The 22,550-nt window shown below is 39.6% G+C and overlaps 1 protein-coding gene across 3 annotated transcripts; it reads right to left on the bottom strand.

The window, feature by feature from the left end:
- Nucleotides 1-69: 69 nt before the first annotated feature.
- Nucleotides 70-22,442, bottom strand: WBP4 (WW domain binding protein 4). 3 transcript variants are annotated; one of them, XM_070380229.1, is made up of 10 exons: nt 22,289-22,438; nt 21,281-21,353; nt 18,820-18,882; nt 18,607-18,730; nt 16,741-16,908; nt 15,606-15,652; nt 15,071-15,146; nt 12,191-12,396; nt 7,996-8,213; nt 70-440 (listed from the first exon to the last, which is right to left on the bottom strand). In XM_070380229.1, coding segments are annotated over exons 1-10 (1,188 nt in total). In that variant the 5' UTR covers nt 22,291-22,438; the 3' UTR covers nt 70-229. The 3 variants fall into 3 exon arrangements, with proteins under 3 accessions (XP_070236330.1, XP_070236331.1, XP_070236329.1); XM_070380228.1 differs by lacking the exon at nt 70-440 and adding an exon at nt 461-3,396 and having other exon boundaries at nt 22,289-22,442; XM_070380230.1 differs by lacking the exons at nt 70-440; nt 21,281-21,353; nt 22,289-22,438 and adding exons at nt 457-3,396; nt 20,100-21,272.
- Between the last annotated feature and the right edge of the window lie 108 nt (nt 22,443-22,550).

Below are 22,550 nucleotides of genomic sequence, written 5' to 3'. Positions count from 1 at the left end.
AGACACTGAAGATAATGCACTGTATTACAGTGCAATGTGGTAGGCTTCCATTTTAGGAACAAAAATCAATTTCACATGAAAAAAGATTTATTTTAAATTCACATAAAATACATTCAGAGTAAGTCTAAATTTTTATCACTTAAATAATGTAAAACAAACACAGAGGAGCGTTTACAGATGTACAGTCTCTATTATGTCCAAAAAACACACATTAAAAGCTTTCTTATAATTATTGATCATCACCTCGTTGCCTTAAATTTCTAGACTTTCCATTTTCAATTCTTCTCTTTTTGAAGACTGGGGCCACTCCATCTGCCACGACTCCAAGAGAAGTGACTGTTTTTTCTTTAAAAACCAGTTGGGGTTCCCCAGCAGCATCAGCCTCTGAAGTTGACACATATTCATTTTCAGCACTTGGAAGCTCCAAATCTACCTCCTCACTGGAATAGAAAGAAAAAAAATAAAACCACTATTTGACAGTGTAAAACAAACTTTTACGTAATATATGAGTCCACCAAAACCTCAAGGTCATCTTTCTAATGATAATACTGGAAATTAGAAGCTGGTCATTTTGGAGAAGGTGATTATTTTAAAATACTGATTTTATAATATTACTTAAGATACTGAGCATCCATATAGGTGGACACACAAGGAAAAATCCCTTCTATTCTTTCGTTCCTACTGGGTATATCATTGAAGGAAACGTTTGTACTTATATATGAGAATATATGGAGAAGGCAATGGCAACCCACTCTAGTACTCTTGCCTGGCAAATCCCATGGACGGAGGAGCCTGGTGGGCTGCAGTCCATGGGGTCACTAGGAGTCGGACACGACTGAGCGACTTCACTTTCACTTTTCACTTTCATGCACTGGAGAAGGAAATGGCAACCCACTCCAGTGTTCTTGCCTGGAGAATCCCAGGGACAGGGGAGCCTGGTGGGCTGCCGTCTATGGGGTCGCACAGAGTCGGACACGACTGAAGTAACTTAGCAGTATGAGAACATATATAAATGAGAGTGTCTATGAAAAGGGATTTTGTGATGGACTGAGAATTCTGAAGGCTTTCACAGCACACGATGAAAACCATGGAATCTCAATGTCCTGGTGTAGTAGGACTATCTACTTGGCTGTTATAATTAATCAGATGACTAGTCCAGAGATCATTACCCGATTAATATGAGCCTATCATAGTCTCTACCCTCAACATAGTCAACCGGTCTCTGAAAGAGCATTAAGTCACACCATAGCCATTCATGCCACCCATGAGCTTTTTGAACATGGACCAGGAAGACCATTATATTTACCTCTCTAGTGGCTAAGCATATAAAACTTGTTGGGAACCATACACTGTCCTACTCAGAGAAAGGAGTTCTGTAGAGATAAGAGAATAAGGCCTGCAAAGAAAAGCAGGATGGGAGACGGAAAATCCTGCCAATGTTTCAGGCCTGGTTCCAGTCATCTGTGAGGCCCAGCCCAATTCCTGCCTCTCCTGTGGCTTGTAGGAAGAACCTTTCTGGGAATTTTTGAATAATAACCTTCTTCCTTTCTTTTTTTCTTGTGAGGATGTTAGTTCCCCAACCAGGGGTTGAACCCAGGCTCCCTGCAGTGGAATTTTGGAATCTCTAACCACTGGACTGCCAGGGAACTTTCATTAACCTCTTCTTAAAATTTAAACTAACTCAAGTTTTTCACTTGAAACCAAAAGATTATCTGGTCAGCATGAAACGAAGAGTGATGACAGGAGAGAAAAAGGAATAAAAAGGTAAAGGGATGATTTAAATGTTAGAAGTCTCAGATATCAAGAGTTGAGAACTCCCCATCTAAGAACAGTGAAGATTAGTAAAGATCACACCCCCCCAATCTCAGAAGAACCCGTGTAATGTAGTCATTCATCTTGATCCTTGGAAACAGAGGAAAACCTTTCCCAGGGGCCAGGAGAAGTCTGAAAGGTAATGGTAGATCTAGAGTAGTAGTCTTTTTTTTTTTTGGCCACACGGCATGGCATTTGGGATCCTTTGTTCCTTGACCAGGAACTGAGCTGGCATCCCCAGCACTGGAAGCACGGAGGCCTACACTGGACCGTTAGGCAAGTTCCTCAAGTAGTAGTCATTCTTACAGGAGCATCCTACTGAATGTACACTACAAACCAGACTATGCACTAGGCACCTAGAGTAGAATAATTCTATTTTGGCTTTTCTAGTGTCTTTTTTAGTACTAGAACGCCTTAAATTTTCTTTTTTCCCCCCCCTTTTGGAAACGACCTCTTTCTTCCTCTCTGAGTTTTGAGCTTAATTCAGGTCATGTCCAGTCAGAATTCACAGTGGTTAGCTCAGGAGTGGGAACTGGGTATCTGATGAAAGCTAAACAGGGCCACTTTGGGAACTGGTAAAGCAGCACTTCTTTATCGCTGGAATCTTTGTCAGTATGAGATAAGTCGAGAGCTTTGCTACCGAGGGGGGAGACCCTGCCTGAGAAAGGCAGGCAACTCAGAGGAAAGTGGAGACAAAAGTCAGAGGCCTTCACAGTGATTTCTCATCAACTATGGCTCTTGATAACTGCAGAGACATGATTTCTATGTGTTTGCTTAGAATTTAAATTTAATATATGCTCTTCCATTCAATTATCTGAAAAGTACATGTTAACAAGTTTGTTTCCCTCTCACATAGACTGTGCAGAGAGGTCCATGGTGACAGTACTGAGAGATCCTTTCATGGTCCATTCTATATACACATAGATAAGCTCACAGGCTTAAAGGGGTCTCTAAGCACTGTAATAATTTTAAAAACTGAAATAGGAAGCTTGCTAGGACTGCAAAAAACAACATAAAAGAAAATATGTAAATACAAAGAATATAAGAACAAAGAAAATTTCAAATCTGTAATGTATAGTTCAAAACTAGAAAAAGCAAAACGTGACAAAGAAGCTATCTCAATAGATCCTGATGTTATATAACATTTCCTCAGAATCTGACGAGGGGATGCAGGAAACAGGTGTGCTTACTGGAATAGGTCTTAAATCTGATTTGTTCTGAATACAGATGCCTTCCAAACTTTTCTTTACTGTATTAAATATATATGACAAATGCAACTTTTATTGGCTTTTCCTACTTCACTATTTTCCCTTAGATTGCCAACAATGGTGCTTTCCAAGAAGGCTAGCAGCCCCTGAAGTTGATGGGGTATTCATTCTTGGCTTTTCATTATTTTTACAGAGGCTGAGGCTTAGAGAGAAGTTAAATAACTTGGTCAACCAAACCATTACAGCAGTAATATTACCTGGATTAAAACCCAGGCCAGGGACTTCCCTGGCAGTCCAGTGGCTAAGACTCCGTGTTCCCAATGCAGAGGAGCCAGGCTCAATCCTTGGTTGGGGAACTGGACCCCAAGTGCTGCAACTAAGAATTCACACGCTTCATTAATCTGCATGCCACAACTAAAGGTCCTGCACGCCACAATGAAGACCTGGTACAGCCAAATAAATATTTAAAAAACAAACAAACAAAAAACCTAGGCCTGTGTTGATCTAAAACCTATATCCCTTCCCCTAGACTCCTCTGCTTCCAGGTGAAAGTAAAATATTCCATTAGCCAAGCAAAGAAAGATTTGAGAAATGAAGGGTTTGAGGGCTGGACAAATGAATCTCTATCCAAGAAAGTCTATGACAGACTCACTTATTTCACCATCTTCGTGTTTTGTGTTGTATTTTGATAAAGTGATCAAATCGTAGTATTACTTCCTAACTAGGATTATGGGAGAGAGAAAATAAAGAATGAGTCTGTTTCTGAAATCATGTTCCTAGGAAATGCCTAAGTGGAAGCTAACAGAAGTGGCAATGAAGTAGGGAATAAACCCTTGTGACATAATCAGAGGAAAAGATGTTTGAAAGAAAGGAAAGAGACTATAAATAAAATATATTACAGAGAATATATCTTCCTTTCAAATAAGTTCAAAAGTAATTACATAAGCACTTCCTAAAAACCATAGTCATTTCCAAATTAAAAATGCAAACATTGTAAAGGTTATAGTATCTGAACACAATGTAATAAAGGTGAAAAAACAAACCAACCTACTTAAGAGTTTGAAAAATAAGTCCTTTTGGAAAACCACCAAGTCAAAAAAGTAAGCAAACACATGATATTAAACTGTTTCAAAAACAATGAAATCAAGAAAGCATCTTTCAAAGTTTATGTGATATATGGACAGAAATACTAAGACACAGTGTGTCAGTGTTTAGACACTATTGTGTCTATATTAAGACACAATACTGTCTTAATCAATTTCAGTAAGAACTAAGAACAGACCCCTTCCTCACCCCGTCAACAGTCTTAAGTGTTCACCTGAATAAAGAACAAACACAAAGAAACTTAAGAGGAGTCAGAGGAAGAAAATTACAGAGGTAGAAATGAAGCAGCAGAAAAATCCATTAATAAATGGATATGTAATTCAATAGACAATTAAAAATAAGAGCTGTTTCAATAAGTAAAAACATTTAAAAAACCTTTAGTGGAGACCCCAGTCTCCATCCCCACAAAATGATCAACTATTAGACAGCTATCCTTGAAGAAAAACTGCTTGAGTCCATTTAGGAAACTTAAGCAACATAATGGGATGAAACACCATGAGAATAATTGCAAAAGAAGAGAAGAAACACGACTTCCCTTTGTTTGCATCCTCCCATTCCCCAGGCCGACAACGCTCAGAGACAAGAGGAAACCTCCCAGCTGGAAAGAGTTCCCCTCACCAAGAAAAGACGACAGGGATAAGCCCAGCTGATGCAATCTTTTGGGCCACGTCCTGCTTAGGTTTCATCCCACCCACGGCAGTGAAGCTGGGACCTACAGAGATGGATAGGAAAAGGGAAAAAAAGCCCGGGACTACAGAGAGCAGCCAAGGAGTGGCAGTGACTGCGGCCCACAGTGGCCTGTGCTACGGACAAACAAGCCGCTTCTGCCGCTGCAGAAAGCGCCAAGAGGCCTCACAGCTGCTGCGGGCGCCCCAGATTTCAGCAGGTACCTTGGTGCACAGCTATTCGTGCTCGCGGATGCCAGCTGCCTCCGTCCCTCTGCCCTCCTTGCTGCAGTCAGCTCAGGGTGCTGTGCAAGATGGCAGCCTGGACTGCCCTCCCATGGCTGACGCCACGGCTGCTGGCATGCTTGAGGTGAGCTCCTCCAGTGATGTGCTTGCACGCTGCTGTCCTGCCACCCATCACCAGCCTCCACTGCCCAGAGGGGAGCAATGAACACAGGAGATGATGCCAACAGTCCGGGTCTCTGCAGTTGCTGGCTTGTGGGCCTGAATCAGGTCCTGTCTTCTCTGTCGCTGGCCTGCACAACCCTGCTCCTCAGGAACCATCCCTGTGGCAGCACACTGGCATTCCCCCAGCCTGACCCGACACCATCCTCCACCACAGTGTCTATACTCACGGGGAGATTGTGCAGCCATGAGGAAGCACCCCAACAGCCAGGGTCCCTGAAGCTGCCGGTGAACCTGTAGCTGACCCTGGCCCTTGCTGCCTGCCTGCCCACTACACACACAGGCATCTCAGCTGGCCCTGCAGCCGAGATGTACCCTGCCAGAGCCAGCCACCACCACTGCCTGTCCCGGCCGCTGGCTGCTGAACCTGGAAGTGCTCCTGAAGACCCCAACAGCCCCTGGGGAAGCCCTGCAGTGTCTGCTGAGGACCACATAGCCGTGGGATCCTAGTGACTGGAGTTAAAGTGGTGACACACCCCCTGGATCCAGGGCTGCCACACGCCCCTGTGTTTGGTGCCCTGAACCACTAGACAAATCCCATGGACAGATGAGCCTGGCAGGTTATAGTCCACAGGGTCCCAGAGAGTCAGACATGACTGAGTGACTGAGCTCACAAACACCTATTATGTGCCCGTCACTGTTTTTAGTCCTGGGGTTGCAAGCATGAGACTTACAGACAAAAGCTGGATAGAAAAGCCTACAAAATGCCATGAGTAAAAAGAGTAAAAGTGAACAATATTTTTTTGATGAAAATATGAAATACTGAAAACAATATTGTTGCCATAATTTATTTGTAATATTTATATAAATTCTATACTTGTTGAATACTTGCAAATGACTAACTGGGAAAAAATAGGAAGAGACTACTTAAAAAATTTGGAAAAAAAATATAGGGATAAACCATGAGATATCAATATGCATCATATAAAAGGATATATTAAATCACAGTAATTAAATCTTTATGGTATTGTCACAAAGACAGATGGATTAATGGAACAATAGGTAGTCAGAAGCAAATTGGTAAATTTAAGAGTTAAACACAGATTAAAAAAAGGCCACTTAAGAATGGGGAAGAACGAAAAAAAAAAGGCGGGGGGAAGAATGGTACTGGCAGAATTGGTTTGCCAGGGAAGGTAAACAATTATTTTAGAATCTTATCTCATACAATGTTTCAAAATTATTAAAGATGGATTAAATAATTACACAAAAAAGAAGTAAGGCCATACAAATCAGGAGGAAATATAAGTATAAACTTGACTTTTAAATGAAAATGGGTAATAGCAATAAAACTGATCACAAAGGAAAAGAAAAGAAATCAACTAGTTAAACATTACAAAATCCGACACATCTAAAACCATTCTAAGCACAATTAAAAGTCAAACTACAAATTCTTCTACTAATAAATGGTTAGCTTCTGCACTACATAGAAATCTTATGCAAGTAAGGAAAGACTAATACCTTAACAGAAAAATTTGCAAAGCATATGAACAGACAATTCACAGAAGAGTAAATACAAAACACTAATAAATACAGGCATATGGAAAAAAGTTTCAACCTCACCAGTAAATCTACTTAGGAAGTCAGACACAATCTATCACCTGTTAAACTGGTTGATGTTAAGAAAAATGGCTTTTCAGTAAACTTATCACAGGGAAAACAAGATACTCAAATTTTAAGAAATCTCAACTTTAAAGTATAGGTGATGTTGGTACAGGAAGACCATTCTCCTATTGTAAATCACTTAAGAGCCCAAGTAATTAATGCAGTCTATTATTTCTGCAACTTCAATATACATAGTCGATATACTTTGGTCCCTGGCACTATGCAGCATTAAATACATATTTCCTAATATTTCATTAAATAACATAAATAAAACCTGAATATTTACTAAAGACACTTTAATAGTTCAGGTATATTCTGTATGCTATCACTAAGGAATCACTTCTCATCAGCACCGTATATAAAGTTGCCCAAAACTTGCACTCCTCCACCTTGTGAAAAAATATGACTTTTCCATCAAAGTACAGTTTAACAGTGAATGATTTCACTATAAAAGTATCCACAGCACTAGTGTTTTGGAGAAAAACCGTTTGATTCATACAGATACTTTTTTCCCACTCAAAGATATTTTTTAAGCATTTAAGAAACACCAGTGTGAGAAAGCGTGGGTGACGTTTTCCTTTCACTGTGTAAATGATCCAAAGACAATAAGTGATATGAACACATAAGCTAATCATGTAAACCAGGTAACATTTCTACCATGACCTTGTTTAGCTGATAAAACCATTCTGCTTTATGAATAAAAACCTAAAACCTTGGGTGAAGTGTCATAAGCCATTTTCAATACATTAACAAAACAAGGGCTGTTTTCTTGCCTTTAGATAGATTCCATGAAGCATGTGCTACATATGCAGACATTTGCTTCTCTGATAGAATAACCATGGTGAGTGTGAAAATACTCATATGTATATGGCATGTTAGTATGGTCAAGAGAAACGTCATGTCTTTGTAAGAATGAAAACAATGCTTAGTTTTACTTTAAAAAATAAACATTAGTTTACATTTTAAAATATTTAGAGAAAATAAAACCACTCTAGAAATGAAATGAGCTACACTTTTTAATGAGCACCGTATTCCTGAAATTAAGTACTACAATTACAGAAGTACTGGGACATAAAATACTTATAATAATATGGGACAGGATTAAGTTATAATTGTTGGATTAAGTTTCAGGTACTTACTGGGACTCAACTTCTGGTCTAATTTCCTGCCATTCTCCATATGGGTTTGGCTTTTTATGAGCTTTGGGTTTTTCTTCATTTGAACCTGATGAACTCTTCCCTTGGGTATTTTTTTCTTTGGGTTTTTCTTCACTTGGACCTGATGAATTCTTCCCTTGGGTATTTTTTTCTTTCTGTGTTTCTGGTTCAGTTCTTTTATTACTATTTTTATTTTTTTCCTGGAATGTCAAAGTCAAGAAATATTAGTAACAAACCTCAAAGAAAACTGCCAGGACCCAAAATTTCTTTAATATAGTCTTGCTACTGATCTATAAATAATAATGCATTAAAACAATAGTTCAAATTTGCACGTAACACAACAAATGAACATGAAAGGACTTCTTTAATGCTTGATTAGGTTTTTCATTATGTCTAAAATGCTAACATACCATGGCCAAGGCTGTTGAAATATACCATGACCCCTCTACCTGTTCGACACTTAAGAGACATACACAGGCCTTATTTATCCTCTCTCCTCCACTTCACTGCTTTCTCTCCTTCCTCACATGTCCCACAGTGACCTTCCTTTATACTGCGCCCCTTCTGAATTTAATGCCATGTCACTGGACCCTTCTATACCCATTACCTACGTAAAGAACTTCTGGTGGCTCAGATGGTAAAGAATCTGCTGGCAATGCAGGAGACTCGGGTTTGATCCCTGGGTTGGGAAGATCCCCTGGAGAAGGGAATGGCTACTCACTCCAGTATTCTTGCCTGGAGAATTCCACGATCAGAAGAGGCTGGTTGGCTACAGTCCATGGGGTTGCAAAGAGTTGGGCATGACTGAATGACTAACACTCAGCCAATTAGAGTTAACTGAAATCCATCTGCACGTTGAGGACACTGCCAGAAATTTACTGGCCTATACAACTGGTAATGACATGAAATTAGGAAAAGACAAATCCCTGAAGGAGAAGCAGCTTCTGCAGAGCCTCTGGGGAGAGCTGGTGCTTTTACGGCACCCCTTCAACTGGGATAATAAAGCCCTGTGGCTCGGTTTAGCCTCTCTGCAAACTGTACTACCACGGGTGGCAGTCCTGGGACTCTGTTTTGTTTGCAATCCTTTGAATGGATGTTAACACATTATCTTATGCTGCTGCTATCACAGAACCAGGACACAGCATCAGCTTTCTCTAGCAATCATGACTGCTTCCAGACCATGTCATTTTTAAAATAAACATTTTTACTAAGGACGTGAAACTTTTTACTTTGCAATAAACGCCTCCTCTGAGACCTGTACCACCTTCTATACAGTTGTCCTCCAAACTTGGTGATCTAATGACCTCTGGCCACTACTCCATGGAAGTGGTGACACTGGTTAACTCAGGCAACACGTTCTCTCTATTCAAACTCTTATGGTCATCCTAGAGCTGAAAAATTCCTGACCCTCAGTTTTGTGATGCACAAAACCATTGACTTTGGCCTTCACTATATTTCAGTGACCTAGTAAGGTATTTTCCTCACATGTAGCACCTGGTGCATAGGTAGTAGTCAAATATTAAATCCTCACATTTCTGTTCCTGTTAATTTGAATTAGGGCATCACTCAGAAATTCCCCACTTGTGGAATCTTTTTTTTCTTTTTGCTGAATAACATTTCCTTCAAAAATATGCTTTATTCATGATTTTTCTACACTTGATTTTAAAATTCAACAAAAATTTGTGAAATCTTACAAATCCAACTCAATGTTACTCCGCTGGCTTCCTGGCTCCCTTACTTCTATACTTCCTGTTCAACCTTGCTGCTATCTCTGCCACCTTAATTTCCTGTGCTCTGAGTCTGCTGGTCTCATCTAGACTTCATATTCTTCATTATCAGGCCCCAGCCCACAGAGAATCACTTCACAGACATTCCTTTGCTATCTCCCTTAAATATCTTTGTCCCTATGCCTGTCTATTGTAAAAGATCTAAAAATCTCCAACCTAAAAATCTATCCATCGGTCTGTCAAGTGTTATCACAAAAAGAATCACACAACATACAAACTGATTAGCCTTCAGAATTTATGATATCCAATTTCAGCAGAGACTGTAACACACTGCTAAGTAATGTGCCTCCAGTTATTTCTTCTCCTGGTCCCTCTAGTGATTATTCAAAATAAATATACAGCTCCACAGGGCTGAATTAATCACTGTATATTCATAACATGGAATACTATTCACCCATTATTCCAGTGGATGAAGACTTAATGATGTTTTCTGTGACAGATTAAATTGCAAAGTGATAATAAAACCTTATTACAGTATGACTCCATATTTTGCTTAAAGCAATGTTCAAATCTGAATATAGAAATATTATAGACCAGTAACACCAAGGTGTTTACTGATTTCTCTGGCAAGTGGCCGGATACTTTGAAATATTTTGTTTGCTTGGAGTTAATAATTCTGTCCCAAATTGGATGCTGGGTTACCTATAAACACTGAGATATGTGTTACACAAAAAGCGTTGCTGCTGCTCTTTTACAAACTGGATACGTTCTTCACCCTAAGTTCCACCAAGATTTATGGCGTGGGTAGAGAAGTTGCAGGCAAAGACAAGACCCTAGGGAAGGCTGCAAGCGCCCTCTCTCCAGCATCCTGGATATTCATTCACCTCTCAGGCCAGTACTCAACCATGGATCAATGTTACGTATCTTGTCCACTTTGCATCCAGGCTCCTGACTGTTCCTAGAAAGGTCACAAAAGCAGGAGGACTAGCAATACTACTGTGTATGAGTGTGCTCAGTGGTGTCTGAGACCCCATGGACTGCAGCCCGCCAGGCTCCTCTGTCCATGGGATTTCCCAGGCAAGAGTACTAGAGTGAGTAGCCATGCCCTGCTCCAGGGGATCTTCCCAACCCAGGGATCAAACCCAAGTCTCTTGCATCTCCTGCAAGAGACTGCATTGGCAGGCGGATTCTTTACGTGCTGTGCCACTGGGGAAGTCCAGCAATACTATCAACACTATTAAAATGTTGGTTTTACTTTCCCACCACGGCTGGGCACTCAGCACCACCACCTGTCAATCCTCTTTCTTGGTTCATTTCCTCTCCCAACCTGGCTCAGGGATTATTTGAGTCTGTTAATGTTGTCAAGCTCCCCAAAGTTCCTCTCAGCAAACAATCTTGATTTCTTTACACATGAGTAAGCTGAGGCTAAAAGGCATGACTTCTTCCCTGACAGCAACTCATCTACAGTCAAGCCTTATAGAAAATGAAAGCCTGACCTTTCCACAGAGAATGAGTAACCTATTCACTTACCCCTGTTGGTATTCTTTTGGAGTTCCTCTTAAGGAAAACATCACCACTACAGACCTCTCACAATTAAAAGTCAGTATGTAGCCACCATCCTATCATTTAATTTCTACTTTTCATTTCATACCCCCCTCCCCCACACACTGTGCACCACTTTCCATCCTCTTGTAACCTGAGTTTTACCTCCTGAAACTCTGGTCTAACCACTAAAAGGATATCAAGGACTTCCTGTCTGCAAAATTCAAAGGACATTTTTTCTTTTCTAGACCAAGTTAGTCCTTGATGCTCTCTACTCCAGGGCTCCCCCAGTGGCTCAGTGGTAAAGAATCCGCCTGCAACGCAGGAGCCGCAGGTCCAGTCCCTGGGTCACCTAAACCGAACTACTGAACCGCTCTAGTTTTCTTCCCTGGAGAACCCCATGGACAGAGGAGCCTGGCAGGCTACAGTCCACAGGGTCACAAAGAGTCGGAAACGACTGAAGCGACTTGGCATGCACGCTCTCTACTCCATTGGCTTCTGGGATACTGGATTCTTCTGCTTCTCTGCATACCTTTCTAATCATTCTTTCCTCATTCTGCTTTGTGGGCTTCTCTCTCACTTAAAGTTAAATGTTTCCCAAAGTAATTTTTCTAGGTTACTTCATCTGTTCTAAGACTTAAATTACTACTAGTATTTTGATGATACTCAAGTTGACATTTCTAGCCTTAGACATTCATCCATGCATGTTCAGACAGCTCTCTGGATGTTACAGAGGCAGCTCAAACTTAGGAGGTCTAAAAATCAATTTACTATCTTGCTGGTATCATTTATCCAGGTGCCAAAAGTCATGCATATCTTGGTTTTATTTCCACCTTCTACCAGAAAGCTGAAGAGTCTATAGATCTTTTTATAAACTAACAAACTGTTGTAAAGAACCAAGAACCTACCTTAAACTTTATTATTAGCTTCTGTGTTTCTGTTGGGATCTCTTCTTTTTTCTTCTCCTTTCCTGCCTCCTGTTCGCCATCAGACTCACCATGTGAATCTGATGATTTGGACTCTTCTAAGGTGCCAAGTGACTTTTCATTGACTTTACTAGAAGGCAGATCACCGGAGTGTGGAATGAAATCATCAGGTTTTTCCCATCTGGATTCTATTCAACACATTTTAACAGTCATCTTATTTAGTTACCAATTCTATTTAAAAGTAATTTCCAATATAATGTTTCCTACCACTTGCAAGATATTAAGTGACAACACTGCATCTGTTTCACACCATCACTTGATCAAGAAGATAATAAGCATTCTCAAAGATTTTGCTATTAGCTTTCAGAAATTAAATTCAAGCAATCTGGGTTCACTACATGTTCACTAGATCAACTACAGCCCCAATGGAAAGAGACCTAAAAACTGGGTAATACATTCTGAGGACTCAAAATTTAACCACCACCAATTTCAGGAAACGTGGTAATGGACACACAGGAGATTTTCTGAAATTTACTTATTATGAAATTTCCCTGGGATCTTCACAAAGTGAAATAATATGGCAAGGATCTGAATAAATAAGTCATTTTATCGTAAGAAAAGAAAAAACCCTCAGTTGAACTATACTGCCACCCAGTGGTTTCTTGGGCTTTTAGTAAAATGACAGCAGCTCTTATTATCTTGCAGTTATTCTCTATTTTCAGTTTAATAAAAGTGACTCTAAAATTTATTGTTCAACTGGGAAAGTTTTTTTTTTTTTTTGAATCAAAAGTAGGTAGTTTATTTTAGTGAGAGTAACTGGCAGCAAAAACCAAGCCAAGAGAGGGTGGTATGATCATGCACGTGTGGTTAAACAACAGATGGCTAATATAAAAAATAACAACTAAAAACCCGAAAATATTCCACTTGGTTGAGTTTTCAGTAAAATCATGTGGTTGAGAGAATACCCTAGTTGGTGTTGCACTAACTGTAGGGCTGCCACATAAGGAGTTTGAGTTCCAGTGCTGTCTGGAGGAAGCCAAGGTGGGGATGTGGTGTTCTCAGCCTGCTGGTGAAGCCATCTGCAAAATTTTCTGAGACTTGGGTTGTAACCTTTCAGATGTAAAGACCTGATCTAGACTTGACCTGTAGCCCCTCTCTTTTAACTACTGTCATACCTTCCTGACTGACCCTTTGAACTTCTCTGTTTAGCCTCTTACAGGATTCTGCGTAGAAACTGGCAACTCAGTAAATGTCTGAGAATTGAGGTGGTTTTTATTCAGTCATTGCTATTGCTATTGCTAAGTCACTTCAGTCGTGTCCGAGTCTGTGTGACCCCATAGACGGCAGCCCACCAGGCTTCCCTGTCCCTGGGATTCTCCAGGCAAGAACACTGGAGTGGGTTACCATTTCCTTCTCCAATGCATGAAAGTGAAAAGTGAAAGTGAAGTCGCTCAGTCGTGTCCAACCCTCAGCGACCCCATGGACTGCAGCCTACCAGGCTCCTCCATCCATGGGATTTTCCAGGCAAGAGTACTGGAGTGGGGTGCCATTGCCTTCTCCTTCAAGTGGGAAAGTTTTAAGAGTAAAAGGGGCTCTATTAATAATCACATTGGTAGTTTTAAGAGTAAAAGGGGCTCTATTAATAATCACATTGGTCCAGTCCCTTATTAACTGCAGGGAACTTTCTAGCACTAATGAAAAACATTACTTTTCCTTGCCTCTATTTCACACAAGTAACAAAAGAGCTTTCATGAAAAATTTGTTAAACATCTAATATGTACTAGGCACCGTTTGGGGAACCTTACAGACACGTGACCATCATGACCTCACAGAGTACACGATCGACTCTACTTAAGAGCAACTGTAGGTTCAGTGACTTGCCCACAATCACAGAGCTAGTAAGGGAGGATGCCCAAAATCACAGAGCTAGGAAGGGAAGAAGTTGTGTGCTGAGCTCACTCAGATCTAGCCCCTGAGTTATAAGTTATTTTATGTCTATACAGATTTAGTGTATCAGGTTTACTGAGATAGAACCACGGTCATCATTGGGCAGACTGGGTATCTACTTGGAGATGAAAAGGGCCTGTTCCTCCTAAAAGACTTAATGTTATGTAGCAATCTTTGGATAGCAGGAATCAAAAAACAACAACAAAAACCATCTCAGAGTTACACCAATACTATAGCTATTTTGGTAAATTTAACTGTAGAAGAAATCAACTATAATTACTGCAGACTAGTTTTATGAAATTAGATAAAAACTTAATTTGAAAAACTTAAATAATTAGGGAATAATAATTACATGTTTTCTAAATATTTATGTAACTGAAAATTATTAAAGTAAAAGTGAAAATTAGACAGTCTTCACCGCTGCTAAAGTAGCTTCAGTTCTGTTTTTTGAAAAAGGAGAGGGCAAGTTGAATGAGGTGATCTTCCAAAGTAATGACTATATTTCTAAAATAATCATGATAAAACCAATCACAGTGGAGAAAGTAAAAATGAGTTTCGAAGTAGAATTTGTGAATGCAGTGTCACTTGAGAATAATAATGTACAGCTCAGTATATTATAGAAACCTCTTTGCTTTTCCATTGTATTAATGCTTTTAAATTATAAAAAATAATACATTGGAGAAGGAAATGGCAACCCACGCCAGTGTTCTTGCCTAGAAAATCCTGTGGGGAGAGGAGCCTGGTGGGCTGCTGTCCATGGGGTCGCAAAGAGTCAGACACAACTGAAGCGACTTAGCAGCAGCAGCAGCAGCAGCATACTAAAATTCTCAAGTTCAGACAGTTCACCAGCAGACTAATGAACAGTGTCAGGTACAATTTTAGACAGTTTAAAAGATCATCAAAAGTACTACTTACCCCCTGTTTCTGTATTATAATAATAGGTATAGCCATCTTCACTTAACCCTTCTATCCACACAGTCTTCCCTGTTGCCTAATGGGAGGGAAAAAACCCAACATAAACTGAAGATGTGGTTATATATTAGATAACTAAGACAGTCAGCCAACCTTTCCTTTCCTATGGAAACCTGGGAATTGGTACTGATCATGGCCAGAAAGCTGATTTGTGTTAGTCATGAGCCACCTTTCATGAATGGAGTATCTCACTTCTGAACATCTGGACAGTTCTTTGCAGACTGACTGGGATATGTAAATGGAAACTGACTGCAAATCAACTAATAACATTCGCCCTGCATAGACTTTTAGGGTAGACAACACTTTTCCACTTCCATCCACCCTTTTAACAAAAGGATTATAGAAAGAAAGGAGCAAAGTGCCTGGGGGGATTGGGAGGCTTATCTGCAACCAAATCCGATTAACTAAACCCAACAAAAATCCCAAACGCCAATCACTTTAAAGAATAAAGAAAATACTATTAATGTGCTTCAGTTACCTTTTTTAAGTTTCCTTGAAATCCTTCAGGTTTCTCCCACTGAGATGCTTAAAGCAAAATATACTGTATTTGTAAAATCTTTCCAAAATAATTTGGCAAATATTTACAATATATTCAACATGAATATTATGTGTCTGTGGTTTAAAACATAATTCAAAGATAAAAGAAACAACATACACCCTAGTAGTATTGTGCAGCATACATGTGAATGCTATGTAACCAAGAAGGGAGGACAGAATGAAGGATAAGAAGTTACTGGTGCTTCCACAAGAAGTATTAGAGCCAGGTAGGGCTCCCCTTAAAGACTTCTTAGAATTCAGGTTTGATAAATTTTGAAGGCATGAGAAGGCCTTCTGACATCTTAGGGCAGGGGAGAGTGAAAGATGGAATGAATGACTCAAGACAGAACTGAAATACACAGGAATGAAAAACAAGCATTGATAAGAGAAACAGTATATAAAGTAGGATGGTGAACAAAGGCAGCAAGGAATAGGCTGCAGAAGGGGGAAAATGTAATTAATAAGTAATTACTATGTAAATTTAAGACAATATTTAGCATATAATTACGGTTCACTGCTGAACTACAACATGCACTTCACTAACAGCTCAGTGCAAACTCTCAAGAGATTATTACTGTTTCTGCGTAGTCAAAAATTGACTGTGACTAGAGATCTTAATAATTTCCACAATATTGGTAGCCCAAGGTTCTTCTCCTCATTAACTCTCTAGTCTCATTTCCTACCTTCCCAACCATTCTTAACTTTTCTTCTACCCATTCCTTGAATATATGTACCATCCACCCTTTCTATTTCTTGTTCTCTACTTTCTCCATGTGAACACCCCTAAAAGTTAAAATATTTACAAAGTTTTAGTGGGAAAATACAAAGCTACATAGTTTATCTATATTTATAGTATACAAGGAACCCACTATTAAGTCTTTAGTGATGACCTTGAATCACTATGAAAAGGGTACATTTTTAAAGGGCACATAGATGTTTTTTTTTTCTTTAACCATTGTGGCAAAAATGTAAAGTTAGTCTCTCACTGTTGAAGTGTTCTGATAATAACTGAAGTTCTAACACAAAATAAACTGTCAGTTATCATTTTCTACTGTCTTTATGTCTAAATGACGCACCTCCTGTGATAAGATCATAATAGTAATGGTGACCCTCCGAGGTTATGCCTTCTACCCATCTGCCCTTTGAAGGGTCTTTTTTCTTTTTCTTCTTTTCTTTCTGCTGATTTGATGCAGAGGTGGGTGGGACCGTGCTGGTTACTGGTGACACGCTTGGCTCTGAGATCTCTAGAGAAAGGTGAAGGAAGGGTGAAGTAGCTGATGTAAAGTTTTCCTTTCTGGTTTAATAATTTTATTCCAATCAAAAGCTTGACAAGATTCCTTTGGGAACCTGATACATTACTACAAAGCCTATTTGGAAAACGAAACATGCAAGAATATAAGACTATCCAGGAGAACATCCCAAAATATATATATAAGTCAGACAAACGATAAATCTTTATAACAAATAAGACAGAGAGTTAATGTTCCTAACAAAGGTCCCTTACAAATCTAACTTTCTAACTCAAAAATGGGCAAAAAGTCAAAGGTAACTCAGAGAATTAACATTATCTTCACTAATAATCAAGGAAATGCAAATACATACAATTGTTTTTGCATTAGATCAACACTGAAATGAATGGCCAAACCCACTGTTAGTCTTATCCATCAGGTATTTACATGGGTGTAAAAAATAGGTAGTTTTTACGGCTTTGCTTTTTTCCAAAGGAATAGTTATTTCCAACATCAGTTAATAAAATAATTTCTAGAAAAAGTGTAAATCAGCCCAACACTTGTGAAGACAGCTTGATTTCATCAATCAATTTATAAAACATTTGCACTGCAAATCTGCAGTCTCACTTCTTGAAATTGAGCCTACAGATATAAATTGTGACAACGTGCCTGCATAAGGGCGCTCACTGAAATAGTCTTTCTAACTGCGAAAAACTCTAAGAATCCTAAATGTTAATCAGGAAGAGACTAATTACATAAACTATGGCATTTTAATACACACATATATACACATACACATATATACAATTCAGCCACCAGAAAGGACTGTGCCATTTGCAACAACATGGACGAACCCTAAACACATTATGCTAAGTGAAATAAGCCAGATACAGAAAGACAAATACCGTTATCACTTATATGCGGAATCTAGAAAAGTCAAACTTGTAAAAAACAGAGCAAACAGGGGTAGTTAACAGGGGATGGGGGGGAGAGGGATAAGACTGACGCTGTTTAAGGGTACAAACTTGCAGTAAGTAATAAATAACCCAGAAATCTACCTCACAGTTTGAATATAGACAATGATTATCATACAACTATGTAATATAAATACTACTAGAATGCAATCACATTACAATAAACCTATCACGCTAACGTACTGTAAACCTTAAATTTACATGTGTCTAACAGTAAATAAAAAAATTAAAAAGTAAAAAAAATAAATAAAAATCTACTTTCTAGTAGTAAAGTCAATTATCTGTCCACAAAAGGTTAATTCATTATAATTCAACTACATAAATAAACATGATTCATAGTTTTGATGGTATGGATAAAGTGAACTGGGGTTATAAGGCAAGGCCTATTTTTTAAATGAATAGATCCATTTAGCCAAAAAATTAGGATCCATAAAAAACTCAAGTGTCTCTGAAATGAACTACTGGCCTAAGAGCAAGGGCTAGGTAACCCCTAGCGTAATACAGTTGTTGTGAACGGAGGTACTGCAAGATGAAGCTTCAAAAGCAAAATGAAAAGTGCATAAGCAAAAGTCCCACAGTCTAAATAGGGCTGTGATACACAGCCTTATTGATACACAGCCCTAGTGATATACAAAGCACTAGGAGTACACCGAGCGTATAACTTCTCTATGGAAACGGTAAGAGCTCACTTAGTACGACCTGTGATGTTACTTTTAAAACATGCTGGCTGCTTTTTTACCTGACTCTAAGCCAAGCCTTTTCAAATCCTCCTGGTATGCTTTCAGGGCAGCTGCCTCCATTGCAGCAAACTCCTTTGATGCCTTTTCTTCTTCCTTTGCCTTTTCCAGGCTTTTCTGTTTAATCTATGTAAGACACATATAAAAGTGAATGCTAGATAAAGGGCTGATATTTACAGAGAAAAACTGGCAAAGAAACAAACAAACTAGATTACCTCACTGATCCTCTTCGCCACATTTTCTTTGTGATTCTTTCCTCTTTCATGAAATTCAATGCTCTTGAAGGTTAGAAAAAAAAGACAAAATACAAAGGAAAACTACACCTCATAATGTTCACAGCAAAGTAACAGTAAATAGGGAAATGGAACATAACAAAATTGAAGTACAACTGGCAGAAAAGATAAAATTAATGTTCATGCAAACTGGCCCTTTTAATCAAATGATGCTAAGGAACTAAACCACATTATTTATTATTATGCCCTCTGACAAGGTTTCCTTTGGTGCTTAAAATAAACTATGATGACCATATTAACAGAGAAGAATACAAGGTACCCTGGATGACTAATCTAGTGAACATGACTGTAATGAGGGCTCAAGCAAGACACAAAGCCAAAAGAGGAGTGGAAAAAAAAAACAAACACCTCACACTTCAAGAAACACCTCTTGGGGCTTCCCTGGTGGCTCAGTGGTGAAAAGCCTGCTTGCCAATGCAGAAGATGTGGGTTTGGGAAGATCCCACACGCTGAGGAGCAACTAAGTCAGCGCACCACAACTACTGAGCCTGTGCTCCGAAACAAGAGAAGACACTGCAATGAGAAGTCCACGTGAGGCAACGAGAGAAAGTCAGAGTGTAGCAACAAAGACCCGGCAAAGCCAAAAATAAATAAATAAACTAAATTAAAAAAACAATGAAAAACACCCGTCAACATAAAATGTCACAACCGATGAGTCTAGAATTTGTACTGCTCTATTTGCCACATTATGCTAAAAAAAAAGGAATAAACAATGACTCTCAACTTCTCCAAATTGAGAGAAAAGTAGGCATTAAAAAATGCCTTCTAAATTGTAAACAAATACTATTATACAATGTGGTAATAGTACAAAATGTAAAACTCCTATGCAGGGCAATCTAAAATTAGGATGCTGTAATAGAGAACAAAGGAGCTCCTTATACACTGACGAAAAAAGAGCATCCAGATATGCTGTCCAATTAAAAAAAATAAAACTGTGGTGAACGACAGTGTAAACAGTATGTTACCTTCTATGCACGTTGGAATCTACAGAAACATTTAGATACAGATATGGAAACACAGACAAGAAAATGAAAAGAGGGGTAACCTGTGAGGAATGATGGTAACTGGATGGATGGGGACTGAGCTGATGAGTGAATATTATTACCTATTTAACAGCCAGGATGCTCTCTAAATTACAAATGTGTTGTATGAAATAACAAATTTCTGGTTAACTTTGCAAAGTTCTGTCAATCAATTCTTACCTAATGCACGTGCTGAGTTACTCTAAAGTACTGCTGTGAATTCCTCTTTAAAGTGTGACTTCGTAAAGTAAATATTCATCCTCTATTTTTCATATCTTGGTTTCCTAAAGTTGGTTTTACTATACAGAGAATATTAAAGGCCCAATCAAAAATAAAATTGTTTCTAGTTAAAGGTTAAATCAATGTGTATTAGCCATTCAAGGAAATGAAGAAAGACAACCCTAGAAAGAATGATTTTCTCTAGGTAACTCAAAAGCTTCACTGAATTGCTTGCATACTTCAAGGAAGAGAGGCTATCGGTGATTTGTGTAGCTTTGAAAACTTGTGACTTTTTTTTTTTGGTAAGGATGGGCAAAATCAAACAAGACAGTCAAGAACTTTAGCAACTATTCAAAAAGAAATAAAAAAAGACAAAACTGAAAAATTCCTCAAACTCTTTGTAGATAATAATAAATGTCTACCAAAGAAACATAACACTGTTATAGATGATGTTATTATTCTTTTACTCATCCACCTCTACCAAGTAATAAGGATACAAATATACATCTAAAAATACCCTATCATTTATCTACTATGTACTGCATGAGATGGGGTAAAAAAAAAATCAATGGTGCCTTTCGTTTTATGTCTTAAAAGGTGAATTTGGACTAAAAGATATACTAATAATGTGCTTAAAGTTTGCTATGTTCATATTCCATGACAAAGATAATGATGTCTTTCAAATTTAAGCATTTAGAAATATAAAGCTCTACATTAAATATATTTAACTACCTATAGAGCAGAAATATACAAGAAAAACTACAATAACGTTTCTTTTTACACGTTAAGGACTTTCTGCTTTTACTTTTCTTTGTATATAACAATACTACAAACAGCACTGTCATAACCTAGGTGTTTCATAAACATGAATGTGATTACCCACTCAATGTCCAGTTCCTGAATGTGACTGAAGGGCCAGAGAGAAATAATTTGGCTTAGTACATAATCAAATTTGGGCTGATGATAAAGAAGGCTCACAACTTTCCTACAAGGAATGAAAACACAACAGAAATTTTTCGATGTTTTGAAAAATCAAGAGCAACGCATATGAAAGTACTTTGTAAGCTCTCAGTTGAGATCAACAAAGAACATCTCACATGAACACAGTATTAGGAGACTCTCTAATAGAGGAATCATCATACAGGCCTATTGTCCGCGATCCAACACTTGCAGTAATCACAGAATTTCTTTGGTTGTGACTTCCAGTAGTCTGCCCTGGAAAAGAAAAAACAAGTTTATTTAGAATCTAAAAAGGTAATGTTTGCATGATTTACATCTTCTTAGAGTCCGAAATGCAAGCTTCAGAATCTTGTTACACACAGCACTGTTACACACAGCATCCTGTTTTATTATTTAGCTGATTGAAAGCAGTCAACTGAAATTCTGTTGCCACTAGAGTAAAAAAGTCTGCAACGGATTTAAAACTCCTTAAACAAAATAGCTTTTAAAAATGTATCATTTGTTATTGTCATCAGTGTTAAGAAATAAGGAACATGTTGGAGAAGATCATCCATTCCTTTCTGGCATTTTTGGAGGTGAGGTTACAGTAACGGATACTTGAAGAAACTCATAAAGTTCACGTTAAATCAAGTTATTTCCACTCAAATTACTAAACATAAGACGTCTCTGGTGGGAGACTGTGGGTCCTCCGAGACTATTAGTTAATACAGTTTGTTCTTGAGCCTCAAGGCAAGAGACAGTTGGAAAAGCCAACAGATCTCTCAGCTGGCAAGACCAAAAATTAAAGTCATAAGCTAACCAGGGCTGGCCGCTTCTAGCAGGCGGAGGCGGCAGCGGTGGCCGCAGTTCAACCCTAAGGTTTCACAACACCCCACGGTTCAAGCGCCACCAGAAAGAGGATGCTCGCGGCCCCCGACGGTGGAGGCGGCGGTAGCCCTCCGTCGCTCCACGGCGGCCGTCCTACCTGCAGGGGCCGCCAGGCTCCTTGCCGGAGCCTGCGCGTCCCCACCCCGGAACGGGAGAACCGGCTCCGCCGGTCCGCAGCCGGCCCTGAGCGAGTTAAGGGCGTCACGCCCCTGGCCGAGGGCGGGTGGGGGGGAGAGGGGCGGTGGCAGAGGGAGAGACCGGCGGGCGAAGGGCCGCCCGGGGAAACAAGACCTCGTTGTTTGAGAGCCTGAGACCCGACTCACATGACTGGACCAGGCGCTGCGCGGGCCGCCCCCGGCCCCGGCCGAGGCTCGCGCTCTCCGCGCGGGGAGAACCGGGCCCTAGCTCACCACGAGGCCCACCGCAGCCTCGGAGCGCGGGCGCCACCCGCCGTCCCCGGGGCCCGCGTTCCGCCGCTCCCAACTACGGGTGCCCCAGCGACCCAATCCGCGTTCGCGCTCTCCTCCCCTGCGCTCCTCCTCGAGGGGCGGGCCTCCGGCTCCCGAAGAGGTGGGGTCGTTATAA

Source organism: Bos mutus, chromosome 12, assembly GCF_027580195.1.
Source record: "Bos mutus isolate GX-2022 chromosome 12, NWIPB_WYAK_1.1, whole genome shotgun sequence".
NCBI classification, from domain to species: domain Eukaryota; kingdom Metazoa; phylum Chordata; class Mammalia; order Artiodactyla; family Bovidae; genus Bos; species Bos mutus.
Note: the sequence above shows the minus strand (reverse complement) of the source record. Positions and strands in the feature narration are given on the sequence as shown.